Genomic DNA, 23,334 nt, shown 5'->3' with positions numbered 1-23,334 from the left:
TAATGTACATTCTGTTCTTGTGAGAGAAGTCAGTTTGTATATAACGTTGTGACTCAATATAAATGCAAGTACAGATACTGGGCCTTGAAGTTAGAGATCTTCAACCAAGCATTTCCAAAGTAAGATGAACTGGTGTCCTGTTCTTCACTGGATATCCCTGCTAGTTGACCTCACCGCCTCCCTATTAACTCCAACTAACCTCGACACTTCATGATAAACTGCTTCCACTTGAACTTCGGATGGTTAAACCTAGAAAGAGCATCCTAGTCCACCGAACTGACTGTAGCAGAAGTAGTTTCCAGTGATTATAACAGAATAGAACATTAGTACCGATGACTAGAACCTCATTGTCAGGGTGTCGTTGTCTTTAAACTGAAAGTTTAGACTGAAACCTATGAATCGATCCCCCACCTCTGCTGGTGGACCACTTTATGTTACTCTACTCAGTATCTGTCTCGTACTGATTACTGAAGGACCAGCGTGTAGGATTTAGTGGCATCTAGCAGGAAATTAACCCTTCCTATTCCAGGCATACCCCGGGGGTGCACACAGCTAAATCAGTATCCTCCTTCAACCACGCATCCAGTGTTATGTGTTTTTGGCTCTGACCCTGATCCTTTACAGATTTAAACTGCAACATACACGCCATCAGATTTTTTTTCTGTCCTTTGAGGGACCAGTGCCCAGTAGGTCTATGACCATTTAACACCTTGGTCAAAAAAATTAGGCCCCGTAGCACCCAATATGTTCAGAATCCCATGGGAGCAGCAGAAACTGTTAGTGGACGCTGTGCACCAGCTGAAGACGGGTCCTAACTGTAGGAACCATCTGCTCCTGGGCCTCCAGTAACTTGTCTGACAGAGCTAGCATTAATGTTAGCGGGGTTAGCCTAGCCACTGGTGGTGCTAGTTTCAATTGTGGAGACAGAGGAGTACACAACAACAGGTGGAATGTTTCAGGGGTACAGGACACAAAGGTTGAGAACCATTGCTCTTTTGTATCACAAACGCAATACTTAGTTTTAGGTGATTATACATGGACGAAAAAATATTCTAGAATATTTTATTCGGTTTCTGCCATTAAATTCCCCTGAATCCTACACATTGGTCCTTTAAAATCTATCATGGGGTGTGAGCTCACTTGTTCCTAATATGCATCCATTTTTTTGCAGATAAACAAAAAAAGTGTTATGAATGATTTCCAGAACTTGTATTGGAATTGTTCTTTTTTTTGCTACTTTATAAAATTTTAACCCTGAACATCATCAATGAGTTAGTTAGACGGCCACTTATCCTGCTGTATTCTCTCAATGGCAGCCAATTTAACCACTGACCCTTGTCGGCCCTCTCTTTCTGCTCACAGCTACTGCGACCCCTCAACACACTGGATGATCTTTGTCGGCTAATGCAGTCTTACGTCAACGTGCGGCCGAGCCCCCATGGCCACCCGTCAGGTGTCAGCGTGCTGTGTGTGTCCTCGGAGCTGTGTAACCGCCTGGGAGCCTGTCACATCACCATGTGTGGTACCGGCATGCAGAGGTCAGCCTGGCCCCTCCCCAGCGACACATTCCTGCTAATGTAGTTTCAGTGGACTGTCACCTGGTATAAAGACTAAAACAACAAGAGCGGATGACACGCACCACTGAACCTCAACACCGCCGCTTACATGGCTGTCTGAATTCATTTCTGTTTCATACATGTGGGTGACCCCCGTGAGTGTGTCTTTGTTACTCAGGGACACGCTGCTGACCCTCTGGCTCTCTTTATCTTGACAGATGTACCCTAAGTGTGACACTGGAGCAGGCGATGAGCCTAGCCAGGAACCACGGCCTCATGCCGCGCTGCATCATGCAAACCATGGACATCATGCGCAAGCAGGTAAACCCCAGACACCACTGACAGGACAGGAAGGGTCACTGCATGGTCCCCTTTATCAAGTGCAGTTACATTGAAACTAATATTACAGTGTTAGGTGGTTTTTTTTTGTTGCTACTGTTGTTTACTGTTTACAATATCTCATCTATGGATCTGCGTGACGACCACTCAAGCTAGTGGAACTAACTGCACTCTGGTCTTGTGTTTGCTCCTCTGCCAGGGAGCAAGAGTTGAGCTCTCTGCTAAAAACCTCAAAGTTATGGACCAGATGCCTCCATTAGCCCCGAGGTATGCGTCCACCCCAACAATGCCCACACCATCACTCCTCAATCTACATTTTCTCTCACTCTGTGCTTTTCTTCTTCAACAGGCTCTTCAAGCTGTGTCTGCCCCCCTCGGATGGGGAGCTCTAAGATCAAACTCATCAGACGGAGGGTGAACGTGTGCAAGCAAAGAGCTGCTTTCCTTCTAAAAGACATTGCAGTTGGACAAATGCTTGTTCCCCCTCACTGCCCCACTTACACAGGGATTAATCCAACATGGATACCACTAGAGTCCTCCGTCTCAACAAGACTTTACAGATGGATCACATCTGGGAACACAGACTGAGAAAGCTTATTGTATACTGTTATACTGGGAGGCTGAAGCATTACTGTGTGTGTCCTGACAAGCCTGACACAAATGAGTGGTGCAAAATATTCCCAACATTAGTATGAAAAACAAAAATCTTTGTGAAGACCTCCGTTCGCAGTGATAATGCTCATTAACTGGATTAACCAAACTACCTGTAGCTGACCGTCATCCTGAGGTTTGCCTCGGACTGCAACTCCAGAGAGCCTTCTCTCTCTCTCTCTCCCCCTCCATCTCCTTCTCCCTCTCTCTCTCTCTCTCTCTCTCTCTCTCCCTCCCTCCCTCTCTCTCTCTCTCTCCCTCCCTCTCCCTCTCTCTCTCTCTCTCCCTCCATCTCCTTCTCCCTCTCTCTCTCCCTCTCTCTCTCTCTCTCTCTCTCTCTCTCTCTCTCTCTTTCTCTCTCTCCCTCTCCGGGCTCATCCGGTTCAACCCAGAGTGAAGTAGAATACTTGAAGGCCCTGAGTAGAAGCAGGAAGTAAAAGAACAGGCAGAGGGATGGAAGTAGGGATACAGGCGGATAGTAGGGGGCTTCGGCCCATTGCATGTGGTCTCTGTGCAATTACTGTAGGTTAGTGTGAGTACTGTATTACTGCACTATATGAAGGATAGTTATTTATTGTATTTGGAAGAAGCGTGTTTATCCCTCACTTATACTATATCAGGTATTAAAGAGTCGTACAGCATTCCAGCCTGCGTGCTGAAAAGTATTTAAAGGACCAACGGCATGCCATTTAAAAACAAATAACACAAAAAACATAACTGCTCGTGTATTCCTTTTTATTTATGTGTGGGGTTGGTCAGGAGGTCTGACACAAATCTTCAGGGAGCTCAAGGGAGGGACAAGGAGCAGAAGCTAGCTAATCACAATCAGGCTTAAACAAACTAGACTGATTTTTGTCAACAGGTCAGAATATTTAATCATTGTTAAATTATTAATATATTAATTCAAATGTACTAGTTGAAGGATGGCCTTCTGTTAACTTGTTTCTTTTTTAATTGGCTTTTAAGTGGTATCGACTGCAGGTATGAAAATAAGCTCGATTATTGTTCCATTCAGTGTTAGCAAAAAAGTACTGTAAGGAGTCGGTAGACGACGTAAACAAAGGGATTGTTACATAATTTTACTGAGCATTTCACTTTTTTTGTACATAGAAACTGTAACAAGAGGAAAGGCTAGGATATGTCTCACAGCAGAAGAGTATTACTATAAATTAAATTGGATTATTTTTATGGAGATAATATAGTATCTTTTTTTTCTTTTTCTTTTTTTTTAATTCGTGGGCTATCTATTTGAAGAGGCTGAGTGTAACCTCACTGACAAACATGTTGTTTTCAACTGTCAAAAAAAAAAGTTTCCGTCTTTGACATGCTGCATTCATTATGCTGATCTACAATTTCTATTTATTTAAAAGTAAAAAAAAAAAAAAAAAAGCCAGACTCCCTCTGCCATGGTGCGGCTACTGGGAATTTACATCTCTCAGCTGGCATTGAAGACGCAGCGTCTTAAGTGTTAAATTAGCAAATGACAGCAGCATGTCGGTGTAGCTGGACAAACATGTCATTGATTACACGTTTATTTACATTATTCTAATGTTTCTTTACTGTATATACTTTATTTGCAATTTTATGTTGCTTGAAAATAACTGTACAAAGGATCTTTGTGGACTCTTTCTAAAATGATCATTGTAAATGCAATCTTAACAAGCTAGTAAATAAAATGTTCACAGTATTACGGGTGTTTGTTGGTCGAACAGATGCTCACACAGGCACACACACACACACACACACACACACACACACAGCCAGGATGTCTTGTACCTCTCTTGTCTTACCCTCCCTTCCCTCCCCCATCTGTTTGTCTACCATTCGCCTGGAATGACTTGAAAAGGAGGGAACCATGGAAACCATGAACAGCTCTCGGCCGCACTCATCCTATCTTGCTACTGGAAGTAAACATCAGGACTCTTGACTCAAGCGGCTTCGTCTTCATGGTCCATTTACTAATAATGTTCCTCTCACTGGCAGCGCTGACGAACTTCCATTAGCTGCTGCTCTCCTGCTAACCTGAGTTGCTCGCAGCGTCCTGCTGCACGTCGGTCGAGCGTATTTGTCTAATGATCCAAAAAAGGGGTTGTGCATCCTCTCTGGAAGACTCGCATCTCTAAGCGAATGTCAGTATTTTGTCCTCCTTAACTTGTAAATTAGAGATTTGAAAGCCTTTTTATGCTTCCGCAAGGGTGAAAAGCTGTAGCATCCAGGTCCGGGTTTGGGTGTTCATCCGTATATCTCAAAAAAACCTTGAGGAATTTTCTTCAAATTTGCCACACACGTCTTTGTCAAAGGTCACAGTGAACAAACACCCATTGCAGAGGCCTACAAACGTAACACATAGCTTTTATTGGAACAGTACAATAGTATTGCAGTATTCCACAGCTGAGGTGCTGCCTCTTTTCACGTCATAATGTATTTAACAAGAAAAACCTCATTACTTTTAATACATAACAGGAATATATAACAAGCAGCGTCTTCAGAGGGGCTGCTTGTTTGGAAGACGCTCATATTATTTCAAGAAGGTTAATGTGAATTTGTCTCATTACAATGGCGGACTATTTTACTTCAGTATCAACAGGATGTTTCCTGCTTCTATGAAATAATCTGCCAATGTAGTCGGCAACCTTGAGAGATAGCTTGAAATCTTAAAATGATCTCGTAGAAATCCCACTTTCTAAGTGCTTTTACGTCATTTTGATTTCAACGTGCTTTACTTTGACTAAGAATTTGACCAATCTATTTATGTGGGAATGTGCAGCTAACTGTTGCAAGCAGGCTGCTATTGATATTGCGGTATTTAAAGGTGTTGGCAACTTTCATTTATTGGGGCAATGACAAGAAAGCAAACCTTTAAAACTAGTTTCAGGAGTTCATTGCCCCCCTGACTGAAGAGAGCTGCACTATGAATATTGCATGAACATGCATAAATGAAAGCTTTCCTTGCAGCTCCTGTTGGAGGAGAAGATTAGAGGTTATCTCTGGAGAAAGCAGAGCCTCAAATCCGCAGTTTTGGCTACTTGTTATGACGAAATTAGTCCAGTCAGACAATAGAAAAAAAGAAAGTCTTTTCAACTGATCTTAAAATGATTTATTTTTGACCATTGAATGATGATATCTGCTTAGCTGATTGTGGCTAATATAATTAGACAGGAGAGAGCAGATCATTGCCCTCCCTGCTGTGTCTGTCAGATGGCCGGAAGGAAATCAGGTGAAACAGTGTAGTTTAGCGCGGTGGTTGTTGCAACTGGTTTTCTAGAGGGACCGACACCGACTGCATCCAGCAGCAGCAGCACACACACCCCTCAGCCCCGGTGATGCATCCCCGCGGCGACGGCACGGACAACTCCTCGGCTGAGTCGTCTCCACTCTAGAATGGTGCAGAAATCTCTCAACGGCGGGGTTTACCCAACTCAAGCCGGAGAGAAGAAGCACAAGGTCGGCTTCGTAGGTTTGGACCCCGGGGCTCCTGAATCAAGCAGAGATGGGGCGCTGCTTATTGCGGGCTCGGAGAGCACCAAGCGGAGCAGCATCCTCTGCAGACCGAGATCCAGCATTTCCGCCGGGAGACCCAGACCGTCCAAGAAAAACGCCAGTTATCGAAAACTGCAGAATTTCCTCTATAATGCGCTGGAGAGACCGCGGGGATGGGCGTTCGTCTACCACGCTTATGTGTAAGTCATGTAGCGGCATGTTGGTCCTCTCATCACGGCCTTTTACTTTGGGCTACACCGCTGTTACCATGCCATTATTTTGGGAACTATTATGGGTTATCTTCAGTGGTGGCGCATTAAAGGGTTAAAGCTGACTGTGGGGGGGGGGGGGGGTCACTTCACCTGCATAACTCCTGCTACAACTCAGCCTTCGCACACACATTTGCGACATTTTTTTATAGATCATGTGGGCCTTGTTTAACACGCGCCCACAGTTCAGACACTACTGGGTGTCTGTGATTGGGCGCATATGTTGCGGCAGATGCAGCAGCGGCGGGAGCGGCGTGTTTCAGCACCGGGCTGCGTGGACAGCTCCCCGCTTCTCTCACTAATGAACGTCGCATTCCAGCTGCACTGTCACGTTCACTGGACCTGCAACTGAACACAACTCAGTCCGTCCATCATAACCGGGCCTTCTGTTTGAAGTTTGAATTAATCTCACCGAGGTAGAGACACACGACAACACCCCTGTTAATTAGACTCGTAATCTGTGTGGGGTTGACAAGCACATCCCCGCACTGGACTCGAACTCACGCTCTAAATAATAGCAGCGTTAGCGGCGAGGCTAAGATCCCATCTTTGGAGTTTTACCTTTATTGTTTAGCTCTTACAACTGCAGTCAAAAAAAGATTGTTTATTTCAAAGTCAACTATGTTGGTGATTAAAATGCATTCATGTGTATTTAAAAGTTTGGCTACCTGCTGAGCTGAGTCTTGTGGGCGGGACTTAAATATGTAAATATATTTTGATTGGTCAACTTGGCATATAACTGTCCAATAGAGACATGCGACATCTTTCAACTAACAGCAAGGAAAATTTGTTAAGAAAAATTTAGCATAAGCAGGTTCGCCAGCTAGCTAGTGGGAGGCTAAAACTAATAACTTTTTTTTGTGGAGATACGCACGGTGGTGCAGTGGTCAGCACTGTTGCGTCACAGCTAGAAGATTCCGGGTTCGAGTCCCGGCTCGGGCACGGGATCTTTCTATGTGGAGTCTGCATGTTCTCCCTGTTCCTGTGTAGGTTCTCTCTGGTACTCCAGCTTCCTCCCACAGTCCAAAGACATCAAGAGGGGACGAGGCTGATTGATACTCTAAATTGACTGTAGGTGTGACTGTGAGTGTGAATGGTTGTCTGTCTCTATGTGTTGGCCCTGTGATGGACTGGCGACCTGTCCAGGGTGGTCTCCAGCCCCACCCCCCTGCGACCCTTAACAGGATAAGTGGAAGTAAATGGATGGATGGAGATATGCTACCCGTTAACAAAATGACGTTCCATTAAATGTCAAATATACAAATCCTGAACTTTTCTTTGCAAATCCCGAATTATTCTCCTCTAAGGCCAATCCAAAAGTTTGAGTCTTGCAGGTGGGCATAAGGCAGCTTGCAGAGCAGACATGACACGGCGTGTGCTGAATTCATTCATTTGAATTTGCCCTCAAATTATTATTTTTTGGGGGATTTGCAAAGGTGTTTAATGACACAGGAAAGTCACAATCCAGAATGTTACTTAAAGTCAAGTGAAGTTTATTGACTGTAAAGGACTGCACCCATGGCTACATCCACCCCCGTAAACCTCCCTTCCAAGTGGCGGAGAGCCAATGTGACCTTTGTAAGCAGCACAGTCCCCCACTAGACTCACGATTTCAGGTGTGGAAAGCTGGTGTGCTCACATGGAGGCTCAGGGAGGGAGGCTGTGGTTCTCACCAGGCTGGTATCTGTGCACGAGAACCACTGAAGGACTACATCCCCCACAATGTAACCGGCCGCAGCTTTGAGTGACTTCAGGGTTCCTTCCATGCCTTGAGGTTTTAAAGCAAGATGTTTTGACTTAAAAAAAAGAGATTATACTTTGAATCACACTGCCAGCATGTAGCTGCTCAGGGCTGGTAAACTACGTAAAAGTGAGTTTAACCTTCGGTACCTTCGTTTCTTCTTGTCAAGCCTTGTTCTCAAAGTCAAATCTCCGTAGTTGCCTGAATCCTTCTCTTCCAGTGAAGCATGCTTGGTTTGAGAAGCTGAAATGACCACAGCATTAGGAATTCACTGTGTGCAGCATTTCAGCTCCCTGGAGACAGCTGGATGCCCAGAAGTAGGCCTCCGCTTTAATGTGAAACACCATCACGCCGGCCCCTGGGAGGGTAAGGTGGGGGAGCTCTCTTGAAATATTGACAGAATACTATAGCAGCCGACTAAAACTCCTTTGCATTTTGGGGAATTGTCACTGATGATTCCGGCTCTCGGATGGTGTCATGGCGGAATATGAAACTGTAGTATTAATGTGTTGCGGGGGAAAATACAGCAATTTGTCGAGGATACGTGACCACGATCTCAAAGGTCACAAAGAGCTCCCGTAAATAGAGCAACTGCTCCGTGTTACCATTATTCCATGTGTTCTATCCATTATTCATCATCTCCACGCTTCATTTAATCTCACAACTCTTTTTACTTGGAGCCTGCTGATTTATAAAGCCACCGTGTGCTGACCTCAGCCAAATCCTTCCCCTCTTCTTTTATTCCTTCTCGTATCTCCTCCACACACGATAGTATTTAATAAACAACATCCCATTAGAGCGTAGAGTCTCTTCAAGACAGCTGTCCTGAGGAAATGTCCAGTTTGTAATGCGTGTGTGGAACTAGAGTACTAATACCAGAGTATTGATTGCATCCATGTCCCTCACTCCTGCTACAGTAAATATACAACAGATATAGGCTACTGGACTGATCTGGGATCAGTTAAAGGAGAAACACAGCCAAGGTCATTCCTGTGCACTGGAATGTTGTAAAATACAGCAATCTGTGACAGTACACAACTGGACAGTTCAATCCAGCAACTAATCTCAGTGTAAAAAGGTTTACAGCTACACCCTGACAGCTAGTCGAGTGACCACATGACCTCTGATGTCCGGCTCGTCTCATGGACAGGAAACATTAAAATTGCATCTTGGTCTCCAAGGATGACAAAACGTGTCCAAGTGGGACAATGGACTTCAGTGGAGGGAGCTTAAAGTAATTATCAATAAGTGAGAACAGAATAAACTCCCGGTTAAACTTGATGAGAGTGACAGATTGAGGACACGGTCCAGTTTTTCACAGTCCTGCTGAGCTGGCCAACTGGAGATAAACACAGGTGGACGCTAAGGCCGGGATGGGGGCAGACAGATGCTGGCCACCGAGGTGTGATGGAGCGGTCTGCTTCAGCAGCAGCAGAGAGGGAAAAGCTGAGGATGAGTGCGGAGGCCGTGTCCTTCAGTGGGGTGAGATGCAGTCAGGGACACGCCGAAGTAAACTCCTGCTGGTTAAAGCCCCGAAAGATTGAGTGGGAATTGTAGCTCCTGGTATTTTAGACTTGTCCCGAAAAAAATGAAAGAATATAACAAAGCTGACGTAATGATATTTGGAGGACAGGTCCGCGCTCGCATAACTTTTCTAGAGCGAAAAACAATGGCAAACATCTTCGCATGCACAGTGTTTTTGAAACGTAACTGCTAGAAATCAATATAAAAATTTTAGAGTAATTCATTTATGGCCGCTGCTCCAATGCTCTCAAGTTCCCTCTATGCTGATGCATTTATGGTGATGGAAATGTAATTACAAATGTGAACAAGTTTCAATATTATACACGCAAAGTTATGATGTGATGTAGCAAATAACCTTTAATGCTTCTTTCTTGATCCCCGTTACAAGTCCTGTGAACATAAGCAGTTTTTGGCATCATCCTGCAAACATGAAAAAAAGATGAACGTGTCCTCCCTATTGTTTTAAAAAAGCTTTTATGATTACAGAAAATAATAATAATAAAAAAAAAAGATATTTCACTTTTCTGTTCCATCCATTCATTTTCTTCGGCTTATCCTGTTAAGGGTCGCGGGGGGGCTGGAGCCTATCCCAGCGGCTTTCAGGCGAGACACTTTTCTGTTATTTCGAGAAATTATTTTAGCTATTATTAATTGCAATGCATCCTCTGACGGATGAAATATTTAGTTTTTTTCCCCCAAGTAAAATCTCTTCAGTGACACATTCAAAATTGCGCAAAATAAATAGAGGTTTTGAAATTAGGAGCAAAATGATTTGTAAAAGTAGCGTACTACTCCGCTGATCCGTTTTGGACACAATTCCTACTTTCTCATTCTTTTAGACAGTTAGTCTTTATTAGCATCACACAGGTTCGGATGAAATCCATCCTCGGCATTGAACCCCTCCAGCGAGTCGTCATCTCAGCGTGAATGCTGCAGTGCTGCCTCATGATGTTCACAATCCAAACTTGCTGGGTGAAAATCCTCCTTTCCTGATCTGATCTGCTCTCCTCGAGTTTGTCGCAGTCTAAATTTAGCTTGATGAGCATGTCTGGGTAGGCAACGTAGTGCTGAGTGGGGAAAATCAATGTTGGTTTTTTTTCCTGCAGCTCAGGAAGAAATGCAGACTTTTCTGCTTCCAGAAACAGCCTCGACAACTTGATTAGTCACAATTTTACTGATGTCATCTGGACTTTACTGAGAACAAGCTGACGTGTCACTGTTGCTGCTCTGCGATCCAGATGAGCCGGCGTAAAAATGGATCGATGTGTGCTGTAGTAAATACTGGAATATATCTCATAGTTCAACCAGTAGTTAAAAGGGTCATGGGTTTACTGCAGGGGTTTTCCATATTTTGGAGATCCACTCTGACCCTCAGTAAGTGACTCTTGTGTCTGTCACTGGTACTTCAACACATCTGATCTAGAGTATTTAATTTTGGGATACTGAGCTAAAAAATTTGTATTTTTTTTTGTGCGCTGTTTGTTGTTTGTGATTACTACTTTTCAAGAAAACAGTATTCGAAAAATCATGTAATAATAATTCAACTTAAGATCCACGTTGTAGATTTAAAGGGCCTTTAGATATTTTTACATAAAGGAACGTGCCAATTTTCGGGGAAATATGCAAACAGCTGGGCTGATGGAGTTGCTTCAAGAGTCACCAGATCCCAAATTCTTCAAAACATTCTTTACCTGCATTAGGAGACCAAGAGTTACGCTTAATGTTCACAAAAAAAGACTGCTTCCACTTCTTAAGTTACACGGATGCTATTCAGAGCTACAGAAAACTCTGTTTCACACCTATTTCACACTGTAGCCGAACTCGCAAGCAACAGACAGAAACTGAAGAGTCAGTTATTTGTCACTGATCACGTGGTCTCAAAATGCTATATTGCTTTATGAGTGAAAACATGGTCCCTATGTATTTAAGGGATTGAATTGTTTCCCTCCTAATTGTGTGAAGTGGGGTGGGGGGTGGGGGGGACTGCACAAGCTATTTGTTGGACCGCATAAGGAAGCCGGTTCTGTCTCCTCATTCATCACCTCATTAGTAGCTACTGATGAGTTGGCTACACTGAGCCAGTAGAGTTGCACTGAATGACTTCCATCTCAGTCAGCGTCCTTGTCGTCCCTCTCTAAACATTCAACGCAGCTCATCTTGGTGGTAAACACAGTCAAAGACCTGTTTTCATGCAAGCTAGTACATGAAGCCAATGACCAGCCATTACATCCCCTTACATTAGAATCTTTGTGAGGAAAAACGAATCCCGCGTTTGGTTATGTGCTGTGTTAAAAGGAATCATGAGGTTTCAGAAGTATGATAAGTGTTGGAAACATGAGTGTGTGTTGTATTGTTATATAAGATAAGATAAGATAAACTATATATATATTATAACTTATATATATATGTCTGTGAGTTAATACGTCAGCTCCAGTCCTCTTCCTTTTCCTCTGCAAGTCCTTTAAATGTCACATTTTGTAGTTATCAGCATGTTTCGTGTAGGGTTGTGAACTCTGACCAGGAATCTTGCTTCTAGCTGAGTTGCCATTATGCAAAACATGTTGGTCTTCAGTTGGGAACAGACGTCTTGGAGAAAAAAAAAAAAAAAGATTTAAACGGCAAGTTGTTTAGTGTCAGCAGCAAATCTAATCAGGTAGGAAATATTGAAAACGGACCAGGCCACAGGAGGTGCATCAGTGGGTAGATTTAATGTGAATTCAAGGATGAATTTGAACGGTCGTGGTGGTCAGAGGTCAAGGGTATCTCAAGGGTACCTCGTGACTGTGATATCTCAGGAACGCCTTGAGGATAAGGGTTCACTTTTTCAGTTTCATCTCTTCTACCTATTTCCACTTCACCAAGCTAATTTGAATACAATTCTTTCTTGCCAGTGGTTCAACAGGCCCAGTGGATGTGAGTTTGCTCCTTGCCCAGCTTGTTGCTATCAAGGCTTCTATCTATGCTAAGCTTATTTAGCTAGCTAACTCGCTTCAACATTTAGTATGAACTAATGAATATATCTTAAAATCCAGACACTGCTGGATACGATTCCACCCACTATGCTATGTCTAACAACCACCAGTTGCCGGGTGATATGGCTCAGATAAAGAAGACAAGCTCTCCTGGTATATCTACCGAAGCTAACATTGCTGAGAAGCCCAAGTATTGTATTGTACCGTGTTCTCCTCTCTGAGACCAATGCACATGAAGTTCGCCTATGTCTAACAGCTTACCAGTGAAAGGGTGAAATGGCCCAAATAAGGAAGTCAAGCTCTCCTGACACGTCCAGTAAAGCTTACGTTGCTGAGAAGCTCAAATATCGTCCAACCGTGTGCTATTTTTCCTCCTCTGAGATGAACGAACATTTATTTTCCCCAGTATGTCTTGGCTATTAGATGCTAAAGGCTGCATTTACTAACCTGGAGTCCTGTTTGCACTGTCCTTGCCTCTGGGTAGCAACCCTGGAGTGGCTTGTGGCATTCCTGTCTGGGACGGTGGAAATCCTGGTTGCTAATGGAAGCTACCTGTTGCCGGAGCTGGATCTGGACAATGCAGATAGTAAGCGAAAGACAGACCTTTCATGGGGGGGGGTGGGGGGGGGGTGGGTGTCATGTGGGAAATATCCTCCCTATCCCTACTATGGGGCATGTGAGTAAGGAAGACAACTCTGTTGACTTAATTGTCTCTGTGGACAATGTACTACTTGGCGTGCAGACCAAGCCCCTCTAAGTGCCGTCTGTGGCAAGCCACAGGCATGGCTCATGAGCAACTATTCCCTGCCTCAGCAGCTGACACCGTTGGGAGACAATCATTACTTTGGACCTCCTCACGGTCCATTTGGTTTTATCAAACCAAAAGGGTAGAATTCCGATAATGAAACAAATCATTTCACCGGCTTGTGTAAACCCCTGAAGAATTTAACCACCATTTTACAGGCAAAGCTGTAAGAACATTAGACCAAGGCCAGGATTATGGCATTCACAACACATTTGCTGGAAGAAAAGCCTTTACTAGTTTTATGTAATTTTATTCCCTTAGCACACCAAAATCTGTTCCAGTCCCGCTTCGTAGTCCTGTGAAATCAGTGACAAAGTCTAGAAAATCCCTTTGCATCTTTTCTCATGCAATCAAATGAGTGCTGCAGGATTAAATTAGTTTCATTTCCTAGTTTCAAGATCTTTTTGTGAAAACAAAATCGACTGACCTAGCGAATTAAAAAAATAAGCTGTACTGGGATGCGAGATTAATATCCACTGTGTCACACGATCAACATCTAAGCTGACTGAAGTTGATATACTGCACCGGTCCAGAGAAGGCCTTCGGTGCAAAAGGATGACGCATCAGTGATATACAAGACGCCAAAAACACACTTCGATGTTAGTAGAGTGAAAAAAAAAAGATTAAGAATGACATGAAGGAGCTGATGGCAGGACAACGCTTCAGATTTAGGGTCAGGGTTGATATGATAATGTATCATCTTCTAGACTGTAATGTTTGACTGGAGCTCAGGTTTGTCAAGGTGAAAGACAATCTGGTGCAGGTCTGGATCTCACCGTTATAATGAGAGCTGGTGATAAGACGAAGAGGAGGAGGTGGTGGTGTAGGTGTTAATGGCTGCTAATAGGTGTCTCTTATAAGTTTAACAGGTTCTGGGTGTCTGCCTTGTGCCATTTTTAATCCAAATGGTGCATGAATCCTGATACATTCTCTATGTACATTCCACATGGACAGATTTGATTTTCAAATTTTCATCTTGAAATATCATTTTTTATCAAGTTTTTCAGAGAACACAAAAAAACTGGAGACAAGATACCATAAGGAGTTGATCAGACAAAAAAAACAAGTGTCAAATATGACTTGGGCAATTATTTTTACAAGGTGACGAAATAGATCCTGATTTGTGTTGGCATAATGATTACATACTACCCTGAACACTAGAAACCCAATCACTGTCGCGCTGCACATTTTGCATATAACGTTTTTCTGCTCAGGATCGGGCAAACAAATGCACAATTCGATGACGTCATAAACTTTCACGGTAGGCTGGGATAATGAAAATCTCTACCGTTGGCCAAATTTATATTACATACTGCTTATACTGTGTATACCACTTACCCCTAGACCAAAGTTTGTTGTGGTGATGTTGAAGTCATGCGACTGTGGTGTGGTTTGTTCAGAGTTTTGTGCTTCTAGCTAATAAATGTACACCTTAAAAATAGAATTGTGATTACCTTCCAAACAATGAGCCCTGACCTGACTTGAACACAGCAGTCAGGGGTGCTTGACATCAAATATTGATGGAAAAAAAAAAACATCATACAAATGCAGGTTTAGGCTGCACGGTGGTGCAGTGGTCAGCACTGTCGCCCCACAGCAAGAAGGTTCTGAGTTCGAGTCCCGGCTCGGGCACGGGATCTTTCTGTGTGAGTCTGCATGTTCTCCCTGTTCCTGTGTGGGTTCTCTCTGGTACTCCAGCTTCTTCCCACCATCCAAAGACATCAAGAGGGTACGAGGCTGATTGATACTCTAAATTGACCGTAGGTGTGACTGTGAGTGTGAATGGTTGTTTGTCTCTCTATGTTGGCCCTGTGATGGACTGGTGACCTGTCCAGGGTGAACCCCACCTCTTGCCTGTTGATGCTGGGATAGGCTCCAGCCCCCCCGCGACCCTTAATGTAGGAATAAGCGGGAGACAATGGATGGAATGCAGGTTTCAAACTTTAATACATTTTTATTGATAACATTTTTTTTTTTAACGTTTGGATGAGAGGGAGGGAGATTGTTGTAGGAACTGCCTATCCGTGTTGTCATCACGGACCCACATCTTGCACGTTTTCTAGCATCTTTACACATGTTTGCCTGGTGAAAAGTCCAAGTCCTTTTTGCATTCCAAGCTAGGAGAGTCCTGAAGCAATGTAGTTGTCACTGTGGCCTTAAGAGGGAGGGTGAGTGTTTTATATGTCACCTATTGCCTCCCACACAATGTCTTGGGTCTCTGGGGAAAGACTGACATCCTTAGTGTCAATGTCAGGAGAGAGTGTGTTGTGGAACCATGTCTCCCACGCTCATCTCTGGACTTGACTCTTCCACAGCTGAATGGTCCACTTCTTCAATGCTTTCCAGGCAATGAGAGTCCTGAAAAGTGTTCTCAGTGTGGAACCATGTCTCCCATTTGGGGTTGGTGTTGAACCATGTCTCCCACAAGTTAACAACTGTGGTGGTCTGTTGAAAAGACCAAAAGTGCACCACCTCTTGATGTACTAAGATAGTAGAGACCGGCTTCAAGGTGGGATAAGTTTGGCTTTCTGTGTCCAACACAGTCATTGTCACCTTGTGGGTCAGAACTCTCACCGTGATACAGGGCTGAATTTGTATCACTTCATCTTCACCCTGGACCACTGTGTCCAGGTTATCTTCAGCAATCAGAGAACCGCCCGAAGAAATGAGGAAAAGCAAAGATAAACACATTTAATTACTTAACTTTTGTGATAAATCTGAGAGACTTCACGCTTGTGTTTGAATGTTGACTGTTCATGATAGTTGACTATTGGCTTGTTAGTTTCATCTTTGATGTCCAACTGCTCCTCTTTGATCTCTCACCACATTACATACATAGAGACAGCATCAAAGCTCTCTGAATTCTCGTTTGTCGTCTCAGTGTGTAATCTCAAAAGCTCTGTGACATATGGAGATTTGCTTCAACAGACAGATGTCCTCAGCTTTGCAAAGTGGGAGGTTCATATTAAAAGTACTCCTGATAGTGAAACAGTGAGGTCTTGCTCAGTGTCTTCATGTACTCACCATCATGGTCCTCTTCTTGTGCACTCAGCCAGCAACGTCTAGCTGGCCTTGGAGGTCTTTCCTCTCACTTCCGTTTGAGAGACTGGTAGTTATTCCATGCACACATTTTTTGGTCATTGTCTTTGCTGACTTTGCTGTACTGTATCACGTGATGTTGTTGACCAGTCAGAGTTATACAGGAACCTGGCTGAGGCAGTTATGAGACCTAGTACAATAGATCCATGTTTCCATTAGGGGACTGCACGGTGGTGCAGTGGTCAGCACTGTTGCCTCACAGCTAGAAGATTCCGTGTTCAAGCCCCGGCTCCGGTAGGGGATCTTTCTGTGTGGAGTCTCCATGTTCTCCCTGTTCCTGTGTGGGTTCTCTCTGGTACTCCAGCTTCCTCCCACAGTCCAAAGACATCAAGAGGGGACGAGGCTGATTGATACTCTAAATTGACCGTAGGTGTGACTGTGAGAGTGAATGGTTGTCTGTCTCTATGTGTTGGCCCTGTGATGGACTGGCGACCTGTCCAGTGTGAACCCCGCCTCTTGCTCGAAGGCTGCTGGGACATGCTCCAGCCCCCCTGCGACGCTTGAAAAGATAAGCAATAGAAAATGGATGGATGGATGTTTCCATAAGCAGAAAAACTTAATTGATCCCATTAATGTCACCATCTACAGTATATCTATATCTATACATTTACATAAAAATGCAGAATATGTAAATGTACAGACACACAGGAAGGAAGAAGAAGTAAAATATTATGCTGAATGCCCATTAAAGACGAGACCAGTAGTTTGAATAGGTTCATGGTTCCAAACTTGTTTTATGTTGTTGACATAATTGTGTTTACAGCGGAAAGTTCCGGTTTCTCTCTGGAATAAAATGTTATAATTGAGGCTGTAATGCTACGTCGTACAAATGCAATTATTTTGATGAAAGTGACGCAAAAGTAATTCGGTCTTGATTGCATTAAGAAATGTTTTATGTTGGATATGAAATAAATGACACGATATTTGGTTTGGTGATGAATATACCTGCTTCTAGGTACTAACAGGCAGCACGCTGCATCTCTCCCTAAAAATAGGAAGCACACAGAACCTGCTAGTACACTAAAGCAGATCCAACCAACAGGCTGAAGCTGTGGTGGAGGAGGGGGAGCAACAGGGAAGTCAGTCACGTCTCTGTTTGAATGGGGCGCTCTGTTGGTGTACATGTGTACATGTGATTGCTTGATAATGAGAGAATGTATGACTGGAGCTGACCAAAGGCCTGCTGATGTTGCGCCACCAAGAATGAATCTTGTCTCAGTCTTTACATGGGTGTCGGCCTGATGTGTTATTGGTGTCATGTCTTCCTTTTTGGCGACTCCTAATGTAACTGAATTTTATCTATGATAGAAAACAAAAACTACATAAACGTTTGCCTAATGTAACATCTTCATCATCACCCCCACCCCCCAACTGCTGTTTTTTTCTTTTTCACGCTTGTTTTATAGATCCTTGCCTGTTCGGTCCTGTACAATAAATGAGTTACCACACAGTCTCATCTGCTCTTGTGCTGCAGAGATATGTGCTATCACTTGACAGTATCTCTAGGATGATTCATGCTAGCCCTGACTGCGTTTCCTGCATTGTCCCAGTATTTTGTTTCACCGTGCACTCTCTCCATTACCTCAGCTTTCCTTCCTTAAGATCTCTTCTAAATGAAGCAGCTTGCTCCTATCTTTCGTACAATGAATGCTTACAGCCTCTGCTGAGTCGTTTGCAGATGTGGCTGCATAAAAGATTTTTAAAAAGTGACGAGAAGGTGAACGGATGTGCGTATGGGAGGAGGTCGAGAAGGTTGTGTCGTTTCCCCTGAGGAGCTACTGAGAGACACTTTGTCACATCGCCTCTGGCAGGCAGACTGTGTGCCAGGCTTGTGTGCAAACATGGTCGCACAGTGTGGCTTCTAATTTATGTGAAATCAGCCACTTCACGTTCGTGAGTCTGCAGCTTGATTATTCATTCAGTTTTTAACTTAGACCCTCTTTAGCTTTGGAAAATGCAAACAGTCCTCATGTTGTTTGCTGTGTGCTCCAGCAGCTTTCAACAGAAGTGAATGTGGACTGTTGGTTGAGCCTAAAAGGATTTTCCAACCTCCTCAGAATGTGTTTGGGTCTGGGTAATTGATCGGGACAAAAATCGATTGGACTTAAATGCTATTCCATCCAGTAAAAGTGCCTGTTCTCGCCACATGCTAATGCTACCTAGCTATGTAGACAGTTTTCTTTAGACCAATTTTTAGACCTTTTTAAACAATTCCTTCTGTGTATCCAACAAAATGTCTATTCACCTCATTTGACATGTTTCACAGGCGAACCATTCTCACCAACTCTCACACCCTCATTAAGAGCACAACAACAAAAGACACACTGTCATGGTCCTAGTTTGGCTATGGACTTCTAGTTTTAGACTCTTTAGTCAGTATTATTTGCCATTGTGTTTCTACTTTGTGTTTCTTTCTGTGTTTTTGTTCACTCTGTTCAGTTCCTGTTTTATTTCATTATCTCTTTCCGCTCGTGTCTCTGTGTGCTTGTCACTTCCTGTCTTTGTCTGTTTCCCACCTTTTTTGATTGCTTCACCTGGGTCTTGTTTGTTGATCAGTCTCATCAGTCACAGCCCTGCTCCTAGTGTTTGTCAGCCTTTGTCAGATCCTCACCTCAACAGTTATCAGGCCAGTTTGCCTTCAAGAGTTTGGAGTTTTTTGGAATTTAGATTCTCAGTCTTGCCTTTGTTTTGTTTTGCTTGACAAATGAGAAGTGGCTTAAAGTCTTGTCTGCTCTCTGCTCGCACTGAACATGCAAAAAAATGCTTCACAAATGTGATCATTTATTTCTGACTTTATTTTCTAAATCTCTTAAAATTGTGACCACCAACTTCAGTCCAGAACTTCCAAATAATTTTTCTGAATTATGTCTCATTAAATGCCTTTAAAAGATATTTTTTTGTGACGGATGTGTTTAATGAGCGTGATGCTGGTTGGATTGACATGCGTGTGCTCGGCACACCCCATGCACATGGTTTGATTTTTCGTATGAACAAGTTTCTGCCATGTGATACTATTTAAACCATCATGATCCTCTAAAAGCTGCTCCTGTCCTCTCACATCTCTTCCAGCTTCCTCTTGGTCTTCTCCTGTCTCATCCTCTCAGTCTTTGCTACCATCAAAGAGTTCAAAGATAGCTCAGAGAGTGCCTTGTACATCCTGGTGGGTAACATTTTAATTTGTTTCTGAACACAAATCGCCATGTACATTCATGTAAAACTCCAACATATTCTTCAGGAAATTGTGACAATCGTGGTGTTTGGAGTGGAGTACGTGGTGAGGATATGGGCTGCCGGCTGCTGCTGTCGATACCGAGGATGGAGAGGAAGGCTCAAATTCGCCAGAAAGCCTTTTTGTGTCATAGGTGAGAAAACTGCAGAGCCCTAAAGCCTCGTACATGATGAAGGTGATGTTTTTATAATTATCTTGTGTTCAAGAGGTAATTATATCTTAGCAGCTCTCAAGAAAACAGGGCCAGCTTGTCATTTCTCTCATCCCACTCTCAAGTATCTGAGATGATGTGATATCTTAAGCTTGAAGTTAGGCAGTGGTTTATAACCACTGATATTCTACATACATTCGTTTAATTATCTAACTCTAACAAATCTCATTGTGCACAATAAAGTGTTCAGGCAGGTTTTTTGTTTTTTTTAATTTCTGAGGTTTTGTTTTGCTCCTCCCTCCAGACATTATGGTGCTGATCGCCTCCGTCTCTGTGCTGGCGGCTGGATCTCAAGGCAATGTTTTTGCAACCTCAGCCATCAGGAGTCTGAGATTCCTGCAGATCCTCCGCATGCTGAGAATGGACCGCCGTGCAGGCACCTGGAAGCTGCTGGGATCTGTAGTTTACGCCCACAGCAAGGTGATCTTTTGTCATAGAAAGTCAACTATGGTTAGTTGCACTAGTCGCTCTTCTGGTTATCCACCAGAAGTTACAGTCAGGGCACTTACTGCGCTTGTTCAGGATAGCAGTTCCCGCTATGTGTCTGATTCTATGCTTTAAACATTTCATAATTTTAAAATGATTCAATTGCACATGTAACCCACAGCCAAGCTCTATTAATGCAATCAATGACATTATAGAGAAAAGTCTAGCTGATAACCTTTACAAGGGAATGCTAACACCTCTCATCCACTACCATTCATGATGCTAAGCTATCACGCAGTCACCCGTCGAAGATACCTAACACATACACAGAGGAGAGAAGGGAATCCATCTATTCGTCTGGCTCTGGGAAGGATAGCAAATGAATATATTTCCCCAAAACGTTGATGCATTCCTTTAAAGGTCAAGAATATTTGAACCTTAAAAAAAGAAATACATCATTTATGGGTTTGGAGTAGTTTAAACTAAAAGTGGCCTTATATTTTCCACTCTGCTGCACTACTTCCTGTCATGTCTCTTTCGAGTGAATTTAATGAGTTTTGAAACAGAGTCATTATGATAAAATAGGGGCAATCAGCAGCTGTTTGTGTGGTAGGCGTAGTGAGAGGGATAGAGGGCTTGTGGGTAACATTTATGGAGCCCAGGGAAATAAAGATGTTTATGAAATAGTTGTTGTGCCACAGAGGGCATGCGACTTACATCTTCGTGTCCAGTAATATTACATAAGGGCTGGTTTTTTTTAACCCACTCTGAGGCCTCACATCGCCACTTTGTGAAGACTTTGACAGGTTATTACTCGTCCTGTTTCTTATTGCATTGGTTTCTGCGTAGGAGCTGATCACAGCGTGGTACATCGGCTTCCTGTGTCTCATCCTGGCTTCGTTCTTGGTCTACTCAGTGGAAAAGGGGTCCAATGATGAGTTTGAGACCTACGCTGATGCTCTTTGGTGGGGACTGGTGAGACTAAACTTCTAAAGTCATTACAATTGTCACATATTACCACTTGAGAAACTTTGAGACCATTTTCTACCGCTTATTCTGGTAAGGGGGGGGGGGGTGGAGCCTATCCCAGCTGCCTTCGGGCGAGAGGTGGGGTTCACCCTGGACAGGTCACCAGTCCATCACAGGGCCAACACATAGAGACAGACAACCATTCACACTCACAGTCACACCTACGGTCAATTTAGAGTATCAATCAGCCTCGTCCCCTCTTGATGTCTTTGGACTGTGGGAGGAAGCTGGAGTACCAGAGAGAACCCACACAGGAACAGGGAGAACATGGAGACTCCACACAGAAAGATCCTGTGCTGGAGCCGGGGCTCGAAACCTTCTTGCTGTGAGGCGACATTGCTAACCACTGCACCACCGTGCCGCCCCACATTGTACACCATTTACAGCAGGTCAAGTTTTGTATTATCTGTCTTTTCAACAGATCACTCTCACCACCATCGGTTATGGTGACAAGGTTCCCAAGACTTGGAACGGACGCTTGCTGGCAGCAACGTTCAGTATGCTCGGGGTTGCCTTCTTTGCACTTCCTGCAGTAAGTAGGAGGACACTTACAGCTGCAGTAATAGTCCTCGATGAGTTTCTGTTGATGCTTGTGCTGGTGTCCCAGCCGGCCATTTTGAATTATATTGTGGAAATGTTAGTGCATTTTTAATCATAACCAGATCCACCTCAAGTCTGGTCATCATATCCTGTAAGATTTCACCACAGTAAGATCATAGTCAGAGCAAGCAATAATCACATTAAGATGTGGATTCATCTGATTTTAGTCAGATAACCAGCTAGCCAGCGGTTGGCACTGTTTATAGGACACAGTCAATCATCTATTGCCAAATTGACTTGTAATGAAGGACATCATCCTTTTCCCCATCCTATTAGTGCACAACTTTGCCACCATGACAGTCTGTTCTATTACTACTAATATTTTTTTGTTGTAACTGTTGTTAACTGAACTACTGAATCATGGAGAATGGTAACGATCACATTTTGGTGTCTCTCGAATCTGTACAGGGCATTCTGGGATCTGGCTTTGCCCTGAAAGTCCAAGAGCAACACAGGCAGAAACATTTTGAGAAGAGACGCAACCCTGCAGCCAGCCTTGTCCAGGTACCCATCTGGGGAGAATATAGATATGATAACAACACCACATCTTTTACTCTTCTGACTTAAAGCCATAAATTGATTTCTCCATCCAGGCTGCTTGGAGGTTTTATGCAACCAACCTCTCCCGCACAGATATGGTAGCTACTTGGGATTTTTATGAGCAGACCGTAGCTATTCCCATGTACCGGTAAGTGATCAACTGATCCTATATCACAAGCTGATTGTCCTTAAAACAGGAATGTGAACCTGAGGTGTCTCAGCATTGACATCTAAAACATTGGCCACTCCCTCTTTAGCTGTATGATTCAACACTAAGCTGCCATGTTTGACTCACCCAGGACTGATTTATCTCTCTAGACTGAGCCAGGACATTGCTGCCAACCCTGTTTTGAAATAACTTTTCTATCCTGCTGCTAATTTGAGCTGAAAAGGTGACCATCAGTGGAAAAGACAACTGACAAACTAAATGAATTAGTGCCCTGAGGCGAGATTCAACCTTAGATCAATGAGATTGGGAAACAACCTGACAGAATGACCAAATATTTTATTATTGTTGTCTGTTTTCCCAGACTTATTCCACCTCTGAATCAGTTGGACCTGCTGAGGAACCTGAAGGGCAAGTCATTCAGGTAAAAACATGAGAGCGATAACGCATGATGTCATTACGATGAGATCATGCTTGATGGTAAGGATGTTGATTGTGAGGGTAATGACGTTTTTTTCAGTGATGGGAACAATAAAATGGTTAGATGATCACGTCAAAATAGAAATAAAAGTCCTTAATGCTGAGAAATGGAAGGTGGAGTTTGTGGGCTGGACCACTGACCTGCTAGCTGTGACCCGCTTGATGGTGGAACTGCCCATCTGAGTGGTGCTTGCATGTCCCAAAATTGTCAGTTGGC

At 43.5% G+C, this 23,334-nt stretch overlaps 2 protein-coding genes and 1 long non-coding RNA gene across 13 annotated transcripts in view; 2 read left to right on the top strand and 1 right to left on the bottom strand.

Annotated features, from left to right (window-relative positions):
- The window catches only part of prex1 (phosphatidylinositol-3,4,5-trisphosphate-dependent Rac exchange factor 1), an 81,872-nt gene extending 77,620 nt beyond the window's left edge, over positions 1–4,252 (top strand). For 2 of the 4 annotated variants that reach the window (XM_086214120.1, XM_086214119.1), the window contains exons 37-40: positions 1,363–1,538; positions 1,775–1,877; positions 2,095–2,162; positions 2,245–4,251. In XM_086214120.1, coding sequence (XP_086070246.1) covers positions 1,363–1,538; positions 1,775–1,877; positions 2,095–2,162; positions 2,245–2,287 — 390 coding nt within the window. In that variant the 3' untranslated portion in view covers positions 2,288–4,251. Of the gene's footprint in view, positions 1–69; positions 120–1,362; positions 1,539–1,774; positions 1,878–2,094; positions 2,163–2,244 lie in introns of those variants that run through there. The other 2 variants (XM_086214118.1, XR_015117905.1) reach the window with 2 other exon arrangements.
- Positions 4,253–5,546: 1,294 nt separating this feature from the next.
- LOC147256198 (potassium voltage-gated channel subfamily KQT member 2-like) overlaps positions 5,547–23,334 on the top strand; it is a 31,725-nt gene continuing 13,937 nt past the window's right edge. For all 8 annotated transcript variants that reach the window (XM_086214117.1, XM_086214116.1, XM_086214115.1 and 5 more), the window contains exons 1-9: positions 5,547–6,226; positions 19,506–19,596; positions 19,672–19,798; positions 20,121–20,296; positions 21,152–21,277; positions 21,753–21,863; positions 22,340–22,435; positions 22,525–22,619; positions 23,002–23,061. In XM_086214117.1, coding sequence (XP_086070243.1) covers positions 5,928–6,226; positions 19,506–19,596; positions 19,672–19,798; positions 20,121–20,296; positions 21,152–21,277; positions 21,753–21,863; positions 22,340–22,435; positions 22,525–22,619; positions 23,002–23,061 — 1,181 coding nt within the window. In that variant the 5' untranslated portion in view covers positions 5,547–5,927. The remainder of the gene's footprint in view (positions 6,227–19,505; positions 19,597–19,671; positions 19,799–20,120; positions 20,297–21,151; positions 21,278–21,752; positions 21,864–22,339; positions 22,436–22,524; positions 22,620–23,001; positions 23,062–23,334) is intronic.
- Positions 9,966–13,045, bottom strand: LOC147256199 (uncharacterized). The gene is made up of 3 exons (XR_015117744.1): positions 12,980–13,045; positions 12,079–12,146; positions 9,966–9,980 (listed from the first exon to the last, which is right to left on the bottom strand). It is a non-coding gene; the product is annotated as an uncharacterized LOC147256199 (long non-coding RNA).

This window comes from Aulostomus chinensis, chromosome 9 (genome assembly GCF_037954235.1).
Source record: "Aulostomus chinensis isolate RoL2024-O1b breed Wild chromosome 9, RoL_Achi_v1.0, whole genome shotgun sequence".
Classification (NCBI taxonomy): domain Eukaryota; kingdom Metazoa; phylum Chordata; class Actinopteri; order Syngnathiformes; family Aulostomidae; genus Aulostomus; species Aulostomus chinensis.
Note: the sequence above shows the minus strand (reverse complement) of the source record. Positions and strands in the feature narration are given on the sequence as shown.